Source organism: Beauveria bassiana, assembly GCF_000280675.1.
Source record: "Beauveria bassiana ARSEF 2860 unplaced genomic scaffold BBA_S00023, whole genome shotgun sequence".
Classification (NCBI taxonomy): Eukaryota; Fungi; Ascomycota; class Sordariomycetes; order Hypocreales; family Cordycipitaceae; genus Beauveria; species Beauveria bassiana.
The window spans coordinates 300,231-319,781 of record NW_007930858.1 but is presented as its reverse complement, the minus strand read 5'-3'; the positions used below and the strand labels follow the sequence as shown (position 1 = coordinate 319,781).

Below are 19,551 nucleotides of genomic sequence, written 5' to 3'. Positions count from 1 at the left end.
GGTTTCTCATTGACTCGATGGTGTTGACGAGTTTCCGTTCTCGTAGCATGGTTCAGCACAGGATGCAGGGCGCGCCACATAACGTCAACGCCATTCCAAGACAGACCCATACCCCCACAATCGGATTATCGCCACGTGATAAGCTTATCGGCTCCCATTCCAAGCAAAATTTCTGGTGATAGTCTTGAAAAAGTTCCGTCGAGATCTTGGGCAGGATTGTAGTCGCTACAATGGCGATTCAGAAGAAGCACGGCAAAGGCCGCTTGGATAAGTGGTACAAACTTGCCAAGGAAAAAGGCTATCGAGCAAGAGCTTCTTTCAAACTTGTGCAATTAAACAAGAAATATGGCTTCTTGGAAAAGAGCAAGGTCCTGCTGGACCTTTGCGCTGCGCCGGGAGTAAGTGTCATTTCTGTCTGCCTCGCGCCTCCTCTTTCTGTACTAATTGCTACTTCAGTCTTGGTGCCAGGTCGCTTCCGAAGTAATGCCCGTCAATAGTCTCATTGTTGGCGTCGACTTATCACCTATCAAACCCATTCCGAGAGTCATCACTTTCCAGAGCGACATTACGACCGAGAAGTGTCGGGCTACCATTCGACAACACCTGAAGACATGGAAAGCCGACACCGTTCTTCATGATGGCGCGCCCAATGTTGGTACTGCATGGGTGCAAGATTCGTTTAACCAGGCAGAACTTGCGCTACAAGCCATGAAGCTGGCAACGGAATTCCTGGTTGAGGGCGGCACTTTTGTCACGAAGGTTTTCCGATCGAAAGATTATAATCCACTGTTGTGGGTTTTGAATCAACTCTTCACGCATGTCGAAGCAACGAAGCCACCATCCTCTCGTAACGTTTCCGCCGAAATCTTCGTTGTGTGCAGAGGTTACAAGGCCCCGAAGCGCATCGATCCTCGTTTCCTGGATCCCCGATCGGTATTCGCTGAACTAGCTGGTGCCACACCCAACAACGAAGCCAAAGTTTACAACCCTGAAGTGAAGAAGAGAAAGCGAGACGGCTACGACGAGGGCGACTATACCCTGTACAAAGAAGTACCCGCGAGTGAATTCATACATACAATGGACCCGATCGCTATTTTGGGAAGCTGCAACAAACTATCATTCCAACAGCCTCTCAATGGAGACGTCGCCTTGGCTGCTTTGGACAAGCTGCCGGAGACGACGCCTGAAATTCGCGATTGCTGCTCCGACCTCAAGACTCTCGGGCGCAGAGACTTCAAACTTCTCTTGAAATGGAGACTCAGGGTTCGGGACATATTCGGCCTTGCTACAAAGGAAAAGGCTGTAGCTGCAGCATCAGAAGAAGTTGCCGAGGTGGGGGAAATGGACGAAGAACTTCAAATTCAGGAAGAATTGCAAGCTATGCGAGACCGGGATAGCGCTAAGAAGAAGAGGGAAAAGAGAAGGGAAAACGAGAAGAGGCAAAAAGAGATTGTCCGCATGCAAATGAACATGATCAGCCCGATGGACATTGGTATGGAGGAAGCGGGGCCAATCGGAGAAGATGCGATGTTTGCGCTGAAAACCGCGGACAAAACCGAAGCCATGCGTCGACTAAATCGTGGCAAGATGGCAACAATAACGGATGCCAAACCTGTCGATGACCGGGATTCCGCTAGCGATAGCGATGAGAGTGATTATGAAGAAGATCGGCTCGAGCGCGACTTGGATTCCATGTATGAGAACTACAAAGAGCGAAAGGCCGAATCTGATGCGAAATATCGTGCAAAGAAAGCAAGGGAGCAGCGAGGCGATGATGAGTGGGAGGGTCTATCTGCAAACGAAGGCGAGGAGTCCGATTCTAGTGCCTTGGAAGAAGAAGATGATGATTCATCTACCGACGAGGATGAAGGCCCAGCACAAGGCCTGCTAAAAACCTTTGATGAGGAGCAAAGCGACGCAAATGGACTTTCTAGCCGGGCTGCTGCCTTTTTCAGTCAAGACATCTTCAAAGGAATTACCGAAGCACTGCCAAAGGCTGGAAAGATTGAGGAGCCTGTCGTTGACGAAGACGAGGAGATCCGCAATTTGAAGCCTACGACCAACATCGGAAAGGAAAGACAAACTGCTTCTAGTAAAAACGGCCGGTCTGGTACTCGGGCGAATACGATGGAGAATGGTGGCAAACCGGAAGTCATCTCAGGAGCCGACGAAGAAGAGGATTGGGAGAATACGAAAACGAAGCGTCCAGATGGGCAACTAGGTACGCAATCGACACAACTCTATATGATGTTCCTCTGCTAACTCAGTCGCTACTAGACATTGACATTATTACTGCCGAAGCCATGACTCTGGCACACCAGTTGGCCAGTGGAAAGAAGACGAGTCAGGATGTCATTGATGATGGTTTTAATAAGCATGCTTTCCGCGATCGAGATGGGCTACCTGAATGGTTTATCGAAGATGAATCCAAGCATGACAAGCCTCATAAGCCCATTACCAAAGCGGCTGCACAGGCTATCAAGGAGAAACTGCGCGCGTTCAACGCTCGTCCAATCAAGAAAGTGCGGGAAGCGAAAGCCAGAAAGAAGATTAAAGCTGCGCAGAAGCTGGAACGCCTCAAGAAGAAGTCGGATATGCTGGCTGCTGATGAAGGCATGACAGAAAAGGAAAAGGCCGACAGTATCGCAAAATTGCTGGGCAGAGCCGCACGCAAGAAGCCGAGCAGGCCAGCTAAACTCGTCGTGGCGCGTGGTGCGAACAGGGGTATCAAGGGCCGACCCAACGGCGTCAAGGGTCGCTACAGGATCGTCGATGCCAGAATGAAGAAGGAGCTGAGAGCGCAGAAGAGAATTTCACAAAAGAAGAAGAAATAGAAGATAAAATGTATATAATGAGAAGCAGTATATCTCTGCAAGCCATGATTTGTTCATCATCTGAGTCATGTCTGTGGTAGAGTGAGTTTGCGGAGGAATGAGGCTGTCGGAAATAAAAGGCCGCTGAAATCCATGTCGTACCTGGTCGAGTTTTGTTAGTCGCCAAGTCTACAGGCCAACTTTTTTTGTCTAGAGGCATCTCGAACCAATAATTTACTGCTACAACAAAGCCGTTGGGGTCATTTTTTGCAACTGATTGCGTGACCTTGTGATACCTATAATTCGCGTTTAGCTTTGCGGCTAGAAGCAAAGTGCATTGCATTGTCCGGGACTGACCACATTGCAGGGAGATAGAGCATGTCGCCCGGCTCGAGCGTGACACGAACAGGCTGCGCGAAAGGCGATAAAGGTGCACAGTTTCTATGCGGATGGTCCGGGTCCCAGGTGACAACCGGTACAGGGTCTGCATCTTGATCGAGGGACAGCGAGAGCTGACCGTGCGAACAACCTCTGGCGTAGGTTGCTGGCTGAAGAGGCTTTTCATTCATGCAATGGTGGTGAAGTGGCGACAAGAGAACAAAGTGTTTCCGGCCACGGATTTGCACGTAAATGTTTTCATAGCTGTCTTTATGGGTGGCCGTTACCGACCTGGAGTTTCCGATCCACATGTTGATGGCCTCGGGCGGTTTCTGGAGAGCGATGCTCGCAAAAGGAATGTCTTTTTGTGCATCTCGAAACAGACACTGATATTCTTGCCGAAGATTGTCATTCTCTTATTTGAAATGGAATTAGTCTGTAAAAGGCACCGACACTTGAAAAAAAAAAAAAGGACCCTGCGAGACTCACGTGTTTGTGCGTAGCGAACCTCTGCACTTTGAGGAAAGTCGGGGTCTGTCTCCTGGCTAATGATGTAATCGAGAAACTCCTCAAACGGCTGAGACTCTTCGTGAGGCTTTGCAAACAGAGGCGCATCATGAGCGGAGGACAGGGTAGGAGCATCTGCATTTCTACAACAGAACAGGATGATGAGTTAGCAGGCAATGAATGGGCAAGGGTACGTATAATCTTACCCATGCGGCGTCACTGCGACATTGACCGACTGACCGGCCAATGCAGATACAAGATAATCCTTGTCCCATTTAGTAAAGGCCCTCCAAGAGGATGCGCCGCCGCGGACAACAAATGGGGTGTTGCGAGCGACATATCGCATAAAGTCGAGAGGACTCGGTTCACAATCAAGTTCCTCGATGGAAGAGCTATTGAGCTCCCCATATGTTGTAATGAGATGCTCGATGGCGTCTTTTACGCAAGCCTGCTTCGTTTCCTGTGACATGATGTTGAATGAATGCCCTTGGCGATTAAATTTTGCATTCTTTGCTGGCTCGTGCCTTGTAGCTATTCGCAGAGTCGCAGAATCGCAGAATCGCAGGTGGGTTGGTGGGGTATTGAGACTACTCCGTACCTATATATCAACGTATATAATCCGTAATGAGGCCTGATTTACATCAATGAACGTCTGGATCCGCATTTTTACTGCGACACCTTAGTTAAAGTCGATCCAATCTACGGAGGTCGCTTTCAAAAGTTATGTCAGGCGCCAGAACCAAGCCATTACTAGGGTCCCTAGAAGGTACCTTACGATACTCTCTCGCTGTACAAGGGGCGTACTGAAGCCATCACACACTGACCTAGCTACCTGGCTGTAGTAAGATTTTTGTGTTCTGTAATTTTATCTTGATCAAGGATTATGTATCGTATGTATTTACCCTGTAAAGATCCTTGTCAGATCCCTGTTTCTGGAATCATGGCAGACATAACTTTTGAAAGCGACATCCGTATTGAATAGCTATATCAGCGCCCGCCCTGTCAAAGTCAGGCCACCGGATCTGGACCGGCTTTAGCAATGTTGCTCATTCCCCCACTAGATTTGTTTTGCGACTCGACTGCAGCCCGCTTCAACAGTGCCGGCAGACTACGTCAGTCTGCAGACTGCAGACTGCACAATATATAGGCAGCGTAGCCTTTTCTATATTAATTGCGGGAAGGCGAGCAGCGAAACAGGCACGGCTCGTCGGCAACCTCGGCATTTCCACGATTGTTGGGCTGGGATATCAAGCTAGGGAGTGCATGTAAGTTGCCAATTTTTCTATCAATAAACGTCGGTCTAGAATTTCGGTACACTGGAGTTCGGGCAATCTTTGCCGCTTGAGGTCTATTGCATCTTGCGAGTAATAACCGCGAGTTGGATTCCAATAAGTCGTATTATCGCGGCCATGGTCATCGTGACGAAAGAGACTTGTATCATGACAAACTGTATCATGAAGGCCATGGTAGTCCTTGTCGCCCAATGTTCATCACATGCTGCGACTTGTATCCCGCGAGATGTGTCGGCATCTGCCCGTTCGGTATCCAGCTGCGAAACAACTATAAAGGTCGACGTTTTCTCGCTCACTTGACAACACATCACCACACATCGCAACACATCAGACTCGCCTCGACTTACAAATCACTCAACCAAAATGTACTCTTTCAAATACATCGCCATTGTCGCCCTCGCCGCTCTCGGCGTCCAGGCCTGCAGACCTACAGAGTATCAGTGCGGTAACCGCGGTGGTGCACCCGGACCCGACGGCGCCATCTACGTCTGCGATGCTGCCGGCCAGTGGCAGTTTCAAGCCCAGTGCGGTGGCGCTAAATGCTGCAGGATTACTGGTAGCAATGTCAACTGCATCTGCTAGGTGAGTGATGATGATGGACCAAGTGAGCAACGTTGACAGATTAGATTGAGTTGAATAGCGGATGATACTTTTTTTTTTTTTTGAATGGTGTTGTCCTACTGTGGCGCTGTCCGTGACAGACCAAATTGAGTCGAATAGTTGACAATACATTCTTTACATCATTTGCTACTGTGGCGTTGTCCGTTGTTGTCCGTACTGCTATATATGTGAACTGGTATCTGCAATCTGTTTTTGTCCAAGATCTGCCGCCTGTTCTTTGTCCACTGCTTCCTCAGCCTAGGCGTCGTTTCGCCGGCTTTCCTAGCCTTTCACGCACTTGACATTGCTTGCTTGACCGTGTAGATGCGATTGTAGACGAGAGGCAAGCAAACACTATATAGACCACGCTAAGCAAGCCGTCCGAGTTGGACAGGAAAGAGGGAACTTGGTGAACAATCATGACTCACAATCGCAGGAGATTTCGCCAAAGAGCAATCCGATGCAAACGAAGCCGACACCATCTCCCCGAATGTTTGTAAGAATACCACCAGTCAAATCTTGGTCGCTGTAGACGTCAATGCAATCGCCTCTGAGACGAGGCTTTTCACACATTGTCAAGCCAGCATTTCTTCAAGAGGCTCTGGATCTGTATCTTTTGCAGCGCAACTCTCCATAGAGCTCTCTGTGATACAATCGGTCCTCCTCTAACGTCACTGGATACTAGGTACAGCGAGGATTTTGTTTTCGTTCCCTTAAGAGTGGGCAGCGTAGGCGGTTCCTACATTACATTGGCGCGCAGGTACACTCGCCCCCCCCCGCCAAGTCAATAACACCCGCTAATAATACCTCTTGTAGTATTTCCCGACGCTGCCTCCGCCTCTTGACCAATGACACCCTGATGCATATATTGACTTTGTTATTGTAGGCCATCTATTCTGACTTTTCATTTACTTCGTCAAGAGTGATATACTTCCAACTACTGCTTTTTGTGCGCAGTTGAAGACGTGTTCAACGAGGTACCTGTGAAAGGTGTAGGTACCTGCGGATAAACCCTGGGAGTACTACCTAGATAGCAGGGGGGGTCTCGGCACATCCACAAGCAGGTGTGCCCGCCGCCTGAAAATGGAACTCAGGACAGCGAGACACAGACTGGAGTTGTAACTATTCCCTGTTTTGAGACTTTTTTTTCGCATCGTACCGCCATTTTCAGTTCTACAGTCGCCGTCTACCGTCTCAAAAGTCGGTCGAAGAAGATGCCTCATACACAGTGTAGCGAGAGATAAAAAAACGCCTCGTGAACTAGTCCGCATCGGCACATATGCAAGCCGAGCAAACACTGCATCGCGCCGAGGGATGCTCGGTTCGGTTCAGCTGCAAAGCCCCGCCGCCTATCGATGCTACCGGCATAGCTTGATCGATCTTCATTTCGCATCGTGATACAACTCTGGCAATCATGATATGGTACTTGCTTTACCCACTGCGAGGGTAAGAGATCAATAGACTATCGCCACTTGCCGCGTTTCGAGACTAATCAATCGCAGAACTACAGAAGCTCCAGCTCTGTCGCCATCCAATCCTGTGCGTGTCGCATTTACTCGCTATGGTAATTACGTTGCGCAACATGTGATACTGGCTTTGCTCATCTCTGGCATCGTTGCCACCATCTTGATCTACCCCATTCCATATCTCTTCACCGACGACTTCACCAATGGTGCTTCCAATCTTCCCCATCATGTCTGGACTGTTGCGCAGCCCTTGGCAAGAGACGCCGCCGTTCTGCCAGACATCATCATGAGATCTATATGGGTCCATGGCGACTATATGCAGGCGCTGGATAATCATCTACTCAGTGCGGCACTAGAGCTTCAGGATGAGCTTCTTGGGCCAACAGAAAACTTCTTTCCCGCCGCATCACAGGGGTTTCCTCCTCCAAGTGACGACCACTGGCCCATGTCGACAGAGAGCAGAGACGCGGTTCATATTGTCAACGGACTGACAAACCAGTCTTGGTTCTTTCACTCCCCCCTCCTCTACTGGCACTGCTCGCGCCAGCAAATCCTGGCAGACACGGACATCATCACCACTGTCAATGAGAGAAAGACGCAGTCTACGTCGGCAAATGTCACACTGAGACATTCCATCGTTTTTAGCGGCAAGAGATTTTCGGAAAGGAGACTTCTGGCCGCCGATGCGCTTGTCATCACCCTCTTGCATCTCCGCGATTCCCCGGTCGGCCGCCAATGGGAACACAATGCGCCATTGCTCACTCGCAAAGTCCAGGATAAGTGGGATATCTATCCAACAGATGGAATCGTCGAGAGCAGCCAGGTTTATGAATTCCAGTTCCGGCCAATATCCATATACGACATCATCAGCTTGGCATTGGCATACGGTCTGATGTTCATTTATTTCCTTGCAAGTCTCAAAAAGCTTCGGGCTATCAAATCAAAAGCTGGGCTGACAGCGACCGTCATCACGCAAATATTATTATCCATCATGTCAAGCTTCACTGTATGCGCAATCCTTGACATTGATCTATCTCGCATTCCTCGAGCCGCTTATCCCCTGGTCATACTGGCTATAAGCTTAGAGAACATGTTCAGAGTTATCTACGCCGTGATACTCTCACCCGCCGAAAACAGTTCCAGCAGCCGCGTTGGCTCGGCTTTTGGACAGACGGCGCACATAGCGTTGGCGAGCACAATGCAGAATGTAGCCATCTTGGTGGGCCTTTCAATGATTGTCTCCCCCGGTGTCGCTGGCTTTTGCATATTTGCTGCCATTGCCACAGTATTTGACTATTTCTACTTGTCAACCTTTTTCCTCTGTGTGTTGAGTGTTGATGTGCGCAGAATCGAGCTTGAAGATGAGCTATTGAAAGCCAGCACGCGGAGGCACAACCACACCTATGGCCAGTTGAAAGAACGTCCGTCATGGATCTACAATGTTCTGAGAGGAAAAGTCGCACTTTCTACCAGAATAGCGGGCACGGTTGTCATGATTGGTTTCGTCATCATTGCCCAATGGCACTTTTTCGAAGGCGTAGGTGTACTGGAACCTGGCAAGCAGCTCTTTGGCACCTCAACGTTGCAATCACCTGTCGCCAAAGAAGCAGCCTCATCTCTCAAAGAGATACATCAGGCAAGGTCCCCTGGATCGTGGCTGCGTCTTCAAGATCACGAGACAGCTCAAGAGGTCATCAACGCTATCAAGCCGTCAGCTTTTAGTTATACAGCACAAGTGTATGATCCATTGGTTTTTGTGCTCAAGGAATCGAACCGAACGCCGCCACAGCAAAAGAAGAGGCTTCTCCCCGCGGCATATGACTTTATTGATCACCAATTGGCCGAATTTGTCATCTCAATCGCTCTGGTTTGTGCTTGCCTTCGACTACTCGCAAGCTATCTACTTATGGCAGACGAGGAGACAAGAGACAATTTCTCTGATTCCGGTGAGAGCCCGTCTCTGTCTGTCAAAACTCTATCCGGAGGTCACGTTCTCGATGTTGCAATGATGGTGGCATCATCAGATGGACGAATTGTTTCCGCAGGTCTGGACCGAACCATACGAGTATGGGACATTCGTTCCAATGTCACAAGCTATGAGCTGCCTGGCACTAAACTATCAGACGGACGTGGGCTGTTTCCTATACTGGGAATTGCCGTGGATGCAGAGTCTAAATGGCTGGCCATTATGTCAACGAGCCAGATCCGACTTTGGAACCTATCAGAGTACAAATGGAGCGATTCTATCCCCATGGAATCTGGCAGCCATAATCCGGAAGTGTTTTGCTTTCACCCGGGGTCGACTCTGGAAATCCCCAGACTTGTTATTGTAAGGAAAGATGGGACATTGACAGACGTGTCGATGGTGGGCGACAACCGCCGACGCGAGGCAGCTGTCTGCGATGGTCAGCTACTCACGGCTCGCTCTCTCATACACAAAGGTGAGAACTTGAGTGTCGTAAATGGATGTTCACCTCTGCTAATAGTTGTAGGGCCAGAGTCAAATACTGTGCGGGCGATGCAGATCCTATCACTCTCACGAAATGGAGAGGCCTTTATGTCACGGGAAACTGAGACGGGTTGGCGTTGCGAGAGCCTACCATTAAATGTCGTGAGTGATACTACACTTCACCAGATAGTGCCACTCTCTCCGCACCCTTTATTCCTCATTGGCGCCATCAGCTCCGTATACCTGGTCAGCGCGAATGACGGCGTGGTGCAGCATGTCTTTGCGACAGAGCCAGTGGCGTGGCGATCCCTCCAATGCGAATATTCCGACAATCGATATAACAAATCGTCTAGTGGAATTGGATTCAGTTCTCTGACGTTGGGGTACGTGGAAGCAAACACGCAAGAATGTATTGTGACCAGTTACCATCCTGCCCAAGGCAGCGAGGCGATTGCGGCTCTTGCACCGTCGGGCGGTGCTGGTGGAGGATGGTGTACATGGGAAGAGGCAATAGAGACAAAGAAGCGGATAAAGGACCCCGGTACTTGGGAGATTATCAAAGAAAGAAGCGTCATTGGTGTGCGACAAGAAGCGAACCCTTGCCGCAATACCAAGCATGCAGACTACCGCAGGCGATCGGCTACGCGGCGTGGGAGCCCCGGAGCACCTACGAGGTGGCAAGCGTGGACAGCTGCTACGGACGGGTATCTCGAGGCAGATGAGGTCCAGCCGCTTCTCAGTGATGGAGCCGGCTCAGAGGAGCTCGTGGTAGTTCCTACATTGGGGCCAAAGGCCAAAATTGGCGTCCGATCCGTGGCATTTTCCCTCGGCAACACCATCAAAGTAATATCTGCAGGCGGACCGGAGCGGTATAACGCTGATGACGACTCAACTGCAGAATTGCTACTGCCAAAGGACAATAGGCGCGTGCGACACGGTGGCGGTTCCATGCGAGGGAGGGGCTAGTCTGTTACTCAATCAAGGGCGATTACCGAGAAGGCTATAGCATTGTCTTTGAGGATAGCTGCAGCTGTAGCAAGCAAGGTACGACGTGCATGTCTCAGATGATTGAAGCTTAGTTGGGGAGGGCATACATTGGGCGCGTAATTGCCAGACGTGCGGCGCTTGTATGGGATATGGAATTAACAGGCCTTTATGGAGAAGTCTGCGTGAGACGCCGATTGGGCTTCTACTCAGGGACACTACGCGTAAGAAATATGGACGGTTTGTATATAAGTCAATGGACATTCTGATTGATGAGAGGCTACGGATTACTGAGCATACTGCATGTTTGAATACACTGACATATCAATTGCGAAGAATGTTGTAATTTTTACTGATGGTGGCCAGCAATCCACAATTCCGACCTATACCCCGACAATAGTTACCATTCCCATTGTGGTAGGTAACGGCAGTCCGTACGGATACGGAGTAAACGGATTCCCTCACCGCTAGAACAGAGGTGGGAAAGCCGTTCCCGCCCCGCCCCGGGAGGCTCTCGAGGTAGCCTTACCTCGGTAGGTAAGCAAGGTAGGGGTTTCTGGCGCAGACATTGTCCTATTATTACAGTTTCCACAAAGCAGCCTAGTGTGGATGCAGTTTAAAGAGCCTGCAGGGGCAGACTCAATACCTTGCCTTTGCCAACTTAAAAGATGCAACTTTTTCAGGACTCAGTCAGCCGACGATGGCTTTTTAACAAAGGAGGAGGGTGTGGTGGAGTCGTGGGCTGATGCGTAAGAACGCAACCGTGTGGAACGGGCGGAGAAGACAACAATTTATACCCCAAGGCGGTCAGCTTTTATCATTAGAAGCACTTAAGTTGGTTGATTACCTGGCCTAGCGCATTGGTGGCTGCTTTGCCATGGTCTGATCAGTCTAGCGGCCGTCAAGCCACCCACCGCGACGGGATTGGCCGGCCGGCTAACTATCAGTTATTAGGTGTATTCGTAGTTTTTGGTCGAGTTGATGCTGGTGTATTTCGAGAGATGTGGGTGCGCTGGTATAGTTAGGTTGGCAAGGCAGGTAGGTAGAATAACGAGTCAACTAGAACTACCTAGTTAAAGTTTAGGTTATGGGGGACTATTTCTGAACAAGACCTCTTGTCTATATGTATTGATTTCGGTCCAGATGTTCTTTTAAAAAAGCAGAAGGAGAGTTGAAAAAGAGAAAGAAAAGTTCCGTGGACCCAGACGTCCAACCTCCATCCCGTGCGGGTGAAAAAAATAGAGAGAGAGAGAGAGAGAGAGAGAGAGACTCGAAAGGCTGGAGGTACCTAGTACCTGAAGTACCTGACGCGCCCACGCCCCCCAAAAAAAACACGCACACTGGCTTCCTCTCCTTACACAGGCCCTCTGACGATCCGCCTCAATTCCTGCATTGCTCCCAGGGGTTTGTTTGCTGCATTGGCTGCCCACTTGGAGAGGTCCTTGGCCAAGCATCTCCCGGCCCCAACCCCAATCATCAACATCATCTCTGGCCAATCACCCCTTCCCCTCTGCTGCGGGCTATCGCTGCTGCTGCTGCTGCTGTTGCCGCCGCCGCCGCTGCGTTGTCCATTCATCGCCAAACGCCAACATACATTCGACGCCGCCACCCAGCCTCCTCCATTTACTTTGGCTCCCACACGAGGCAGCCCGCCAGTCAATCTTACCTCTAATTATTACCCGCCTCATCGCTGAGCACCACCGCCGATTCGTCTCACAGGGGGGAAAGAGCCGGACTGTACTACATACTATTACATCTGTACCGAGTACTGGCTCACCGTACTCGGACCACCACCCATCGTAGCACAGCCGTATGCGAGCCATGAATTGTCCGCGGTTTATTGTTCGCGTCAGACAGTTTCCATGAGTGTGGTAGAGCTTCAACAGCAAGGTGAGCCTTTTACTTTTTGCTCGCCTTTGCATGCATCGTCGCCCGTGTTGTGCCTGCTCGTGGCATCTATCCATGCAAACTTGTCCCCCCCCCTCCCTCCTCTTCTACCTGACCGACGATTGAGCGCACGCAATTGCTTCTTGCCATCTTGGCAGCAGCCTCGCAGAGCCCCAAATCCCATTGACCAACGCCGCAGACGGAAGCGCTGCCCTCCCACAATTGCTTCTTCCTGCTCGCCACGCCTCAGTGCCCAATCACAACTCGCCAACTGTCGTTGTCTTCCTGCATCACTTTGCCTCTCTAGCGCCGCATTGTCAGGGCTCGGGCCGCACTTATTGGCCTCAAAAAGGCCCAACTGTGGGAACGCCTGCGTTGTCGAGCTTCCTCAAACCGCCCTGCTCCCCTTTTCTGCATGGTCTCATCTTACTGTTTTTGTCTTGTTCATTCTTACAATAAATAACCGTCATACCAGTGCCTTCTGGCCTTGCCAGCACACTTGACCGGCCGCCACCATATCCCCAGCACCGCCAATCTCCGGCGAGTCTGGGTCAACGGCTGCCGGAAGAGCTTGTATCGGGTCTCAAACTCTACTGGATGGCGTCCTCCGAGGTTGACCAGAAGTTCCTTGGCAGGCTCGCCAGAGCCGTCGAACAAGACAATCCCTTGCTATCCTCTATGCTCTTCAAGATTCTCGGTCTCTCACTCAATCTCGCCGAGCAACTCGTCGCTGTCAAGAAGCAGCGCAAGCCCACGCCAGTCACGTCACCGCTCTTTCTCCGCCGTATTCTGCACATTCTCTGGCTCTCGCGCGAGGGCCTTGTCATGTTGCAGCAGTATGTCATTCCCATGGTTGGCAATTACGTCGAGCTCAAGGTCCTAGCATACAAGCTTCGTGCCAGCTTTCACCACATATTCGTCCTGTTCCATAACTCGCCCTCGGTCTCGACCATTGGTAGCTGGACTCCGGAAGCCATATCTGCTGCCTTTGCGCCAATCTACAAGGATGGACACGGCCTACTCGGTGTCGACGGTGATCCCATCTCTCGTTCATCATCCGTCCAGCCCACGCATGCGTTGGAAGGCGGACCTGTCGGGCCACCACCTGGCTTCGAGACGCAGGTTGCGCTTCTACCTCCGTCGTTTCTGCTGCCCGAGAAGGATTATCTGCCCACAGCGCAACAATATTTCCAGGAAGCCATGGACCTAGCCGACCAACTACTTTGGGGTTCACATTCGTTGCGGCTCTCAGTCAAAACCGAGTACGCCGCTTTTTTGTACGAGTGCGTTCACGATCCCGAATCGAGCCGACAACTTGCCAAAAAGACTGTTTCAGAGGTCTACGACGCGACAGAGGGCATGGACGACGACATGTTTCGAGACGCCTGTGAGCTTGTCACTGTGCTTGGCAAGATGATGAGGAGAGGCTTAGGGACCGCCAGTTCCACTGCCAAAGGAAAGCGTGTCCAAGTGACACCTGCCACACCGCCAATTGCAACAACTCTTCCGGGGATGGAAAATGCCATTTGACCTTGGATTATCCAGTGTCACCTGGTCTAAATTTCATTGCTTCCACCACATACCAGCATGACACATATATACTACCCGCTGATGACTTGCTTTCAGTGCATTTCTTTTTTTTTTGCTATTGAGCGTTTGAAGAAGTTTTTTTTTGGACATTAAAAATACAGGAGACGTGGCGTTTGAGGCGTAGGGACGCTGTATATATGCTCAAAAGACAAGGGTTCGAGGTCTTTGGATGGAATCTCGATAGCCAGATGACGCTGCATTTGTGGATGAGGAGGACCACGTATTACAATGTACAACTCTGCAATACATTTTGTATAAATTACTTGTCGGGAACGTTTGTGAGGTCGGAAGGATGAGCATTATGAAGCTAGAAAAGATGAATATTGTAAAGCTAGAGAATATGAACTATTATACAGCTAGAGCAAGATGAGTATTGTAAAATCAGAAAAACAAAGCAAGAGAAAGATGATATTGTAAATCCCAAAGATGCAACCTCGTCATGTCTGTGTACTGTGACAACAACATCAATCCGAAATACTCTCCAGCCAGCCATCAATGTCAGCCTCGGTCCTCCTCACCGTGGCATCCTCGCACTTTCTCCGAATCACCTCCAGCGGCACCATCCGCCCCGTCTCATTGTAAAAGCGCGCCTGCGCCTCCAGCCGGCGCATGCTCCCGTATCGCGCGTCAATCATCTCCAGCACGCGGCAGTCGCTCTGTGAGAAATGCGCGTCGGGCTCGATCCTGATGGACGCTGGGTAGAGGTGGCGGCCAATGTGTCGGTGCCAGTACTGTTTCTGGCGCTCGTGCTCACTCAGGTCGTCTTCGTCGTGCTGACGCGAGGCTTTGTCTGCTTCTTCTACCTGCTGATCCGGCGGCGTGTTGAAATCGGCAGCTGCGGCGGTCTTTCCATCTGCGGCGGTCTTTCCATCTGCCTCGGCGGCCGTCCCATCATCTGCCTCGGTCGGCGACGGTGCTTCGTGCTCTGCGTTGCCGTTGGACCCGTCTTCTGGTAAAGTCCCTTGCTTGGGCTGATTCCTGATGACTTTCCAACGGCTCTTGCATTCGTTTTTGCCGCGATTGAGGCTCTTGCCAATCTCCTCCCAGCTCAGGCCGTCGTTGGCCTCCTTCATGGACCGCAGGAGGCTGTCTTCTGAGAGTGACCACCCTGCTTTGTCTTTTGTGTTGGTAGACTCGGGACTGTTCTTATCGCAGTTTGACGTCTTGTTACTCTGGGACGAATCTTCCGACTGGGCGGCGGCGGTGGACGATTTTGTGGTACTGCTTTCTGTATCTTCCGAGCCTGATGTCGGCTCAGGGACATGGTCTTTTGACTTTGAATGGCATTTGGCGGATTCAGACGCCGAGCTCACGGAGCACGTGGAGGACTTGTCTTCTGAACTGCCTGGGCTGCTGGCGCATTTCAGCCGAGTCTTTTTCAGACAGACTATTCTTGCCAAACATTCCTCGCTTCCCGAGAGGCTGTCTGATGGGTCTTGATCGCTAGAAGAGCCTGCATCGGAAGAATCTGCTAAACAGCTTTGGGAACACTGTTTGCATTCCATCTTGCATTTTGATGTTTCTGAGCAGGCATCAGACCCAGCCTCCTCTGGAGCCTCGTCGTCGTCTGACATCTCTACATCACCGAAAAGAGCCGCTGTGTACCAGAGAGGTTTATTCCTGACGAAAACCGAGCGTATCAGGTCAGAGTGAATGGGCTGTAAATGCTTGAGATGTAGTGAGGTGCAGGACCTCGCGTGAACAGGCGATGCTCAGGCTCCGTTTGCTCAGCCAGCTGGCGCTTCTCTTCGCACAGGACCTCGACTGCAGTGCACCTTTTCCCTACCACAACCCAAGTAGGTAGCCCTCGGTACAATTGCCATCATGAACAACAATTTCAACACTCTCGTTCCATTCGCACAATTGAGCTCTACTGACCAAGATGTGTGGACAATGTACCTAACCTACCACACCCAACGACGGCTGAGTAATCCAGGCCAACGACAAACTAACTGCCGCAACGCCGATTTGCGTGGCTTGATTGACCAACCACAGCTACTGCATTGATAAGATGTCATCGAAGCATCAGCTCTACACTTGATGTCGTGCACGGGTGCTGGCTAGCAAAAAAGTAACATCATGACGTCTGCACTTGCGCAATTGCCTGCCCAGTTTGCGCAGGCCATCAAGCTTATCGATCATGCGCATGCGCAAGATCCACGCGAGGCCAAGAATACGGGCAAAGATAAAGTTCCTCATGAACTGCACTACGCCCGGCAAATGACCTCGTGGCTGGCGATCCGCTGTCCAGAGGCATCTCCGATTTTACAAGTTGCGTGCCGCGCGCAACATTTTCAACGGTACGAACAAGCCCAGATTAAGCCCCTTCCATTTCATGTTCAACGGTTAGGCCAAGGCGCAATGGAAAACCTACAAGGAAACGATGGAAGAATAATGAATTAATAACGCTGGACATGATACTCAACAGATGGGAGATTCCGCGAGACTCGTTCCCGCGGACCCGGCCAGGGTACTTGACTTGGCGTGCAAAGCAAAAAGCGCAGGCTGCTTCGCAAGTCGCAGACTTACTCGGCGCCCCCGAAATCCAGCCTGAGATTGCCGAACAAGACCGCGCTCGGATCGCAGCGCTGATTCGTAAAGAGAAGCTCGACTCGGATCCCGAGGCGCAGGCCCTCGAGGACGTGGCTTGTCTCGTCTTTCTGGACGACCAGTTTGACGACTTTGAGAAGCGCGACGACGTGGACGAGGAGAAGATTGTCAACATATTGAGGAAGACGTGGGGGAAGATGAGCCCGCAAGGTAGGGAAATTGCGCTGGAAATGAAGTTGAGCGACAGGGCCAAGACTTTGATTGGAAAAGCGTTGGCGAGCGCGGATGCTTCTTGATGTGCTGTTGCTTGTATATTTGCAGGCAACGCATCATATTATGGGCATTAACATTGTCATCCTTTTATAACGGTCATCTCATTCTACAGAACTCAAGGAATCTAGCCACTGCAGACATTCAAGCCAATGCTCCAAAGGCAATTGCCACAACCCATATATGATAAGCCGGGCTGAATGCAGGACCAAGAATGAAAGTCGCAAACCTTTTGGACCTTGAGTTTTCGTATAGGAAAAAGGGGAGTCTTGGTCAGGAAGTAGGCCTCGGGGGTGGCCCGTCCTGCTTGGCTCTGATTTCTTCCATGCATGCTTGGCGTGATTAATCGTGATAGCGAGTGACTTTCTTTGACGATTTGCCTTCATCGTTGTCCATGACACGCATCAATCCAAGTTCTAAACGACGTGCTTCTTCTCCGTGGTCAATGTGTAGGGAACATTTAGGGGAAAGTTTCGGCTTACATGGAGCTAACAGAAGCCTTATCAAAGCTAACAACTCTCCAATTTTGTTATCCTTTGGATAGCAATCTAGCTTCACTGGTGTTGCTGACATTGCTATGCCAAGTTTTATGGACGATTGTCTTCATTTGGGGGGCAACCACCAAGCTCGGACACCAATACCAAGCGTCCAAAGGCCGAGCAAAGGTTCGGGTGATGGTTCCTGCGTGAATCTCATTGGAACGGCTATACGTGGCAAGTCTGTGTGATTGTGTCGCATCTTGCATTTTCAGTACCCTAGGTTTTGCATTCTCAGTAACCTACCTACCCTAGCCAAGAGGAAAGCAACATAAGAGGGTTGATGCTGATGGGGGCCGGCCCCGTTGACATGTGCCTGACGCAACTTTTTTGGGTATCCTGAGCGGCCATTGTCTGGCCAGAACTTGCGATGATGGGCTGACTTGTTCGTGGAAAAGAAAAACCGAGCCAGCCATTTTGAGACAGAAAAATAACAAAAAAAAAAAAATAAACAAATCAGTAAATAAAATAAAATGAAAATTATACAAGGTGAGTCTCGACTTCTAGCCCAGAGGTACGCTTCACGCTTACATGTGAAAGCAAGTATATCCAATCCCGGCTTATGATTTACCCTGCATGTCCGGGGGCAAACATGACACGAGCCGCCTCGGCTTTTGAGAAGCTGCAGAGTCGAGACTTTGCTCTAATATCGGGGAGCTGAGGGCTAACACAACGTTGGCAATGCAATGCTACATGAACCAAACGGGATTTCGTTCAGTCCGCTAGTCTCCCCTCTAACATAATAAGACGTGGCATACGTACAACGCGAGGACCGGTCATTTAGCGCCGCCACGTCTCGCATGATGCAAGATTCTGCAGGACGAGTGATTTTGACGCTTGTGGATGCAATGCCGGGGGGGGGGGGGGGGGGTTGGTTTCCCGGTCATCTTCAGCCGAAATTGAGGCAGGGGTTGAAGAGGGGGGAGGGGGAGGGAGGCCTGTTTACTCCGCAACTGGGGGCATAAAATCACGTCCCCGGGGGGTGACCGATTGGACACGTCGGATGTGGCAGCAAGCACTGCAAAAGACATGGGCAAAAGACTTTCAATCGAGGCTGCGTCTCTGCCTGCCTGCCGGGGGCGGAAAGAACCCGAGCACCAGCCGGCAACGCCGATGGTCAGCTTTAATACGACATGATGAGTCCCGTCATGGTCTTTTAACGAAGCCGGGCTCCCTCCCCGGGAATACGGGGTTAATTGAAAGTGGAGGGGGTTGGTCGCAGTACGCAAGTGGTAGGCGCCAAAAGTTGCAACGTCTTCCCCTCTAACCCACCAACCAACTCAGTCCGCTTCTGCTCCTTGCGGTTCCAGTCGCTGCGAGTTTTAAGATTGGAAACTTGGGAAAAGACAACCTCAACTCTCGAAAGAGTTATTTTTTAATGGCATAAATTCCCGACGCCGGCTGCCAAGACCGAGCGGGACTTTATGAATCAGTGATGCCCCAAGGTTGCTTGCCGTCTATTGGAAAAAAAGGGCTTTTGTATGCAGTGGAACCAAAACTCGCAAGGCCTTCGTTCATGCAAGGCGCAAGTAATTTGGTAAAAGTAAGTTAAAAGTGGACTGATGAAGCTGCGATTGTGCCTCAGAGACCGATACGCACAAAGACCAAACGACCAAACGACCAATATCGACCAATAATGTTGGGCTAATCCGTGTTTCACCAACTAGTTGGGAAAGCAGGCGGCTTTGACCGAATCCCTTGTTCTTGTCATTTATTTCTCAAGTCTAGATTGGTCAAAACCAAAGTTGAGCGCCCAAAAAATAATATTTTATTTAATTAATTCCCGATTCTGGCCATTCAACGGCCGGCAATTGATCAGGCGAGTGAGGCACGTGCACATGACCCCTGCCCTGCTGTGTGGTTTCGGACCCCAAGCTTTTCTCAAAAGCCGCATGAAAGCGTTTCAATTTGCCCAGCAAAGATGAGATCTATGCATAATGAAAACTGCTCCGCTACTAATAAATCCACCGTCTTCGAGTACTTTGACAGTGCTCGTTTCTTCGTATGCATCCCGGGCAGAGGGGAAGGGGGGGGGGGGGGAGGAAGAGGGGTTGTTGTTGCTTCTCGGTGCGCCAAGACGAGGCGATGCAGTTGGTTCTGTTTTCGGGACTTGGGATGAACGGAGAAAAAAGAAGAAAGAACCAGAAAACCAAAAAACCAGAATCCAGCCACATGCTGACAGAGTAGTAGGGGTTGACATGAGCCACTGCGCCAGGTGCGGCACGCTTT

General features: G+C 50.6%; 7 protein-coding genes across 7 annotated transcripts; 5 read left to right on the top strand and 2 right to left on the bottom strand.

Annotated features, from left to right (window-relative positions):
• Window positions 1-230: 230 nt before the first annotated feature.
• Window positions 231-2,834, top strand: BBA_07213 (AdoMet-dependent rRNA methyltransferase spb1; the record flags this gene model as incomplete). The annotated part of the gene is made up of 3 exons (XM_008602310.1): window positions 231-398; window positions 457-2,221; window positions 2,278-2,834. The coding sequence occupies 3 exons, from the start codon at window positions 231-233 to the stop codon at window positions 2,832-2,834; spliced, it is 2,490 nt and encodes an 829-aa protein (XP_008600532.1).
• A 275-nt stretch (window positions 2,835-3,109) lies between these two features.
• BBA_07212 (phospholipase A2 protein family) lies at window positions 3,110-4,167 on the bottom strand (the record flags this gene model as incomplete). Its single annotated transcript, XM_008602309.1, has 3 exons — window positions 3,110-3,606; window positions 3,681-3,841; window positions 3,905-4,167. The coding sequence occupies 3 exons, from the start codon at window positions 4,165-4,167 to the stop codon at window positions 3,110-3,112; spliced, it is 921 nt and encodes a 306-aa protein (XP_008600531.1).
• A 1,186-nt stretch (window positions 4,168-5,353) lies between these two features.
• On the top strand, window positions 5,354-5,572 carry BBA_07211 (uncharacterized protein; the record flags this gene model as incomplete). The annotated part of the gene is made up of 1 exon (XM_008602308.1): window positions 5,354-5,572. One exon carries the CDS (start codon window positions 5,354-5,356, stop codon window positions 5,570-5,572), a length of 219 nt encoding a protein of 72 aa, XP_008600530.1.
• Window positions 5,573-7,004: 1,432 nt separating this feature from the next.
• On the top strand, window positions 7,005-10,471 carry BBA_07210 (SREBP cleavage activating protein; the record flags this gene model as incomplete). Its single annotated transcript, XM_008602307.1, has 3 exons — window positions 7,005-7,036; window positions 7,093-9,497; window positions 9,549-10,471. 3 exons carry the CDS (start codon window positions 7,005-7,007, stop codon window positions 10,469-10,471), a joined length of 3,360 nt encoding a protein of 1,119 aa, XP_008600529.1.
• A 2,502-nt stretch (window positions 10,472-12,973) lies between these two features.
• Window positions 12,974-13,906, top strand: BBA_07209 (14-3-3-like protein; the record flags this gene model as incomplete). Its single annotated transcript, XM_008602306.1, has 1 exon — window positions 12,974-13,906. The coding sequence occupies one exon, from the start codon at window positions 12,974-12,976 to the stop codon at window positions 13,904-13,906; it is 933 nt and encodes a 310-aa protein (XP_008600528.1).
• A 524-nt stretch (window positions 13,907-14,430) lies between these two features.
• BBA_07208 (uncharacterized protein) lies at window positions 14,431-15,540 on the bottom strand (the record flags this gene model as incomplete). Its single annotated transcript, XM_008602305.1, has 1 exon — window positions 14,431-15,540. One exon carries the CDS (start codon window positions 15,538-15,540, stop codon window positions 14,431-14,433), a length of 1,110 nt encoding a protein of 369 aa, XP_008600527.1.
• A 505-nt stretch (window positions 15,541-16,045) lies between these two features.
• On the top strand, window positions 16,046-16,812 carry BBA_07207 (glutamyl-tRNA synthetase; the record flags this gene model as incomplete). Its single annotated transcript, XM_008602304.1, has 2 exons — window positions 16,046-16,266; window positions 16,395-16,812. 2 exons carry the CDS (start codon window positions 16,046-16,048, stop codon window positions 16,810-16,812), a joined length of 639 nt encoding a protein of 212 aa, XP_008600526.1.
• Between the last annotated feature and the right edge of the window lie 2,739 nt (window positions 16,813-19,551).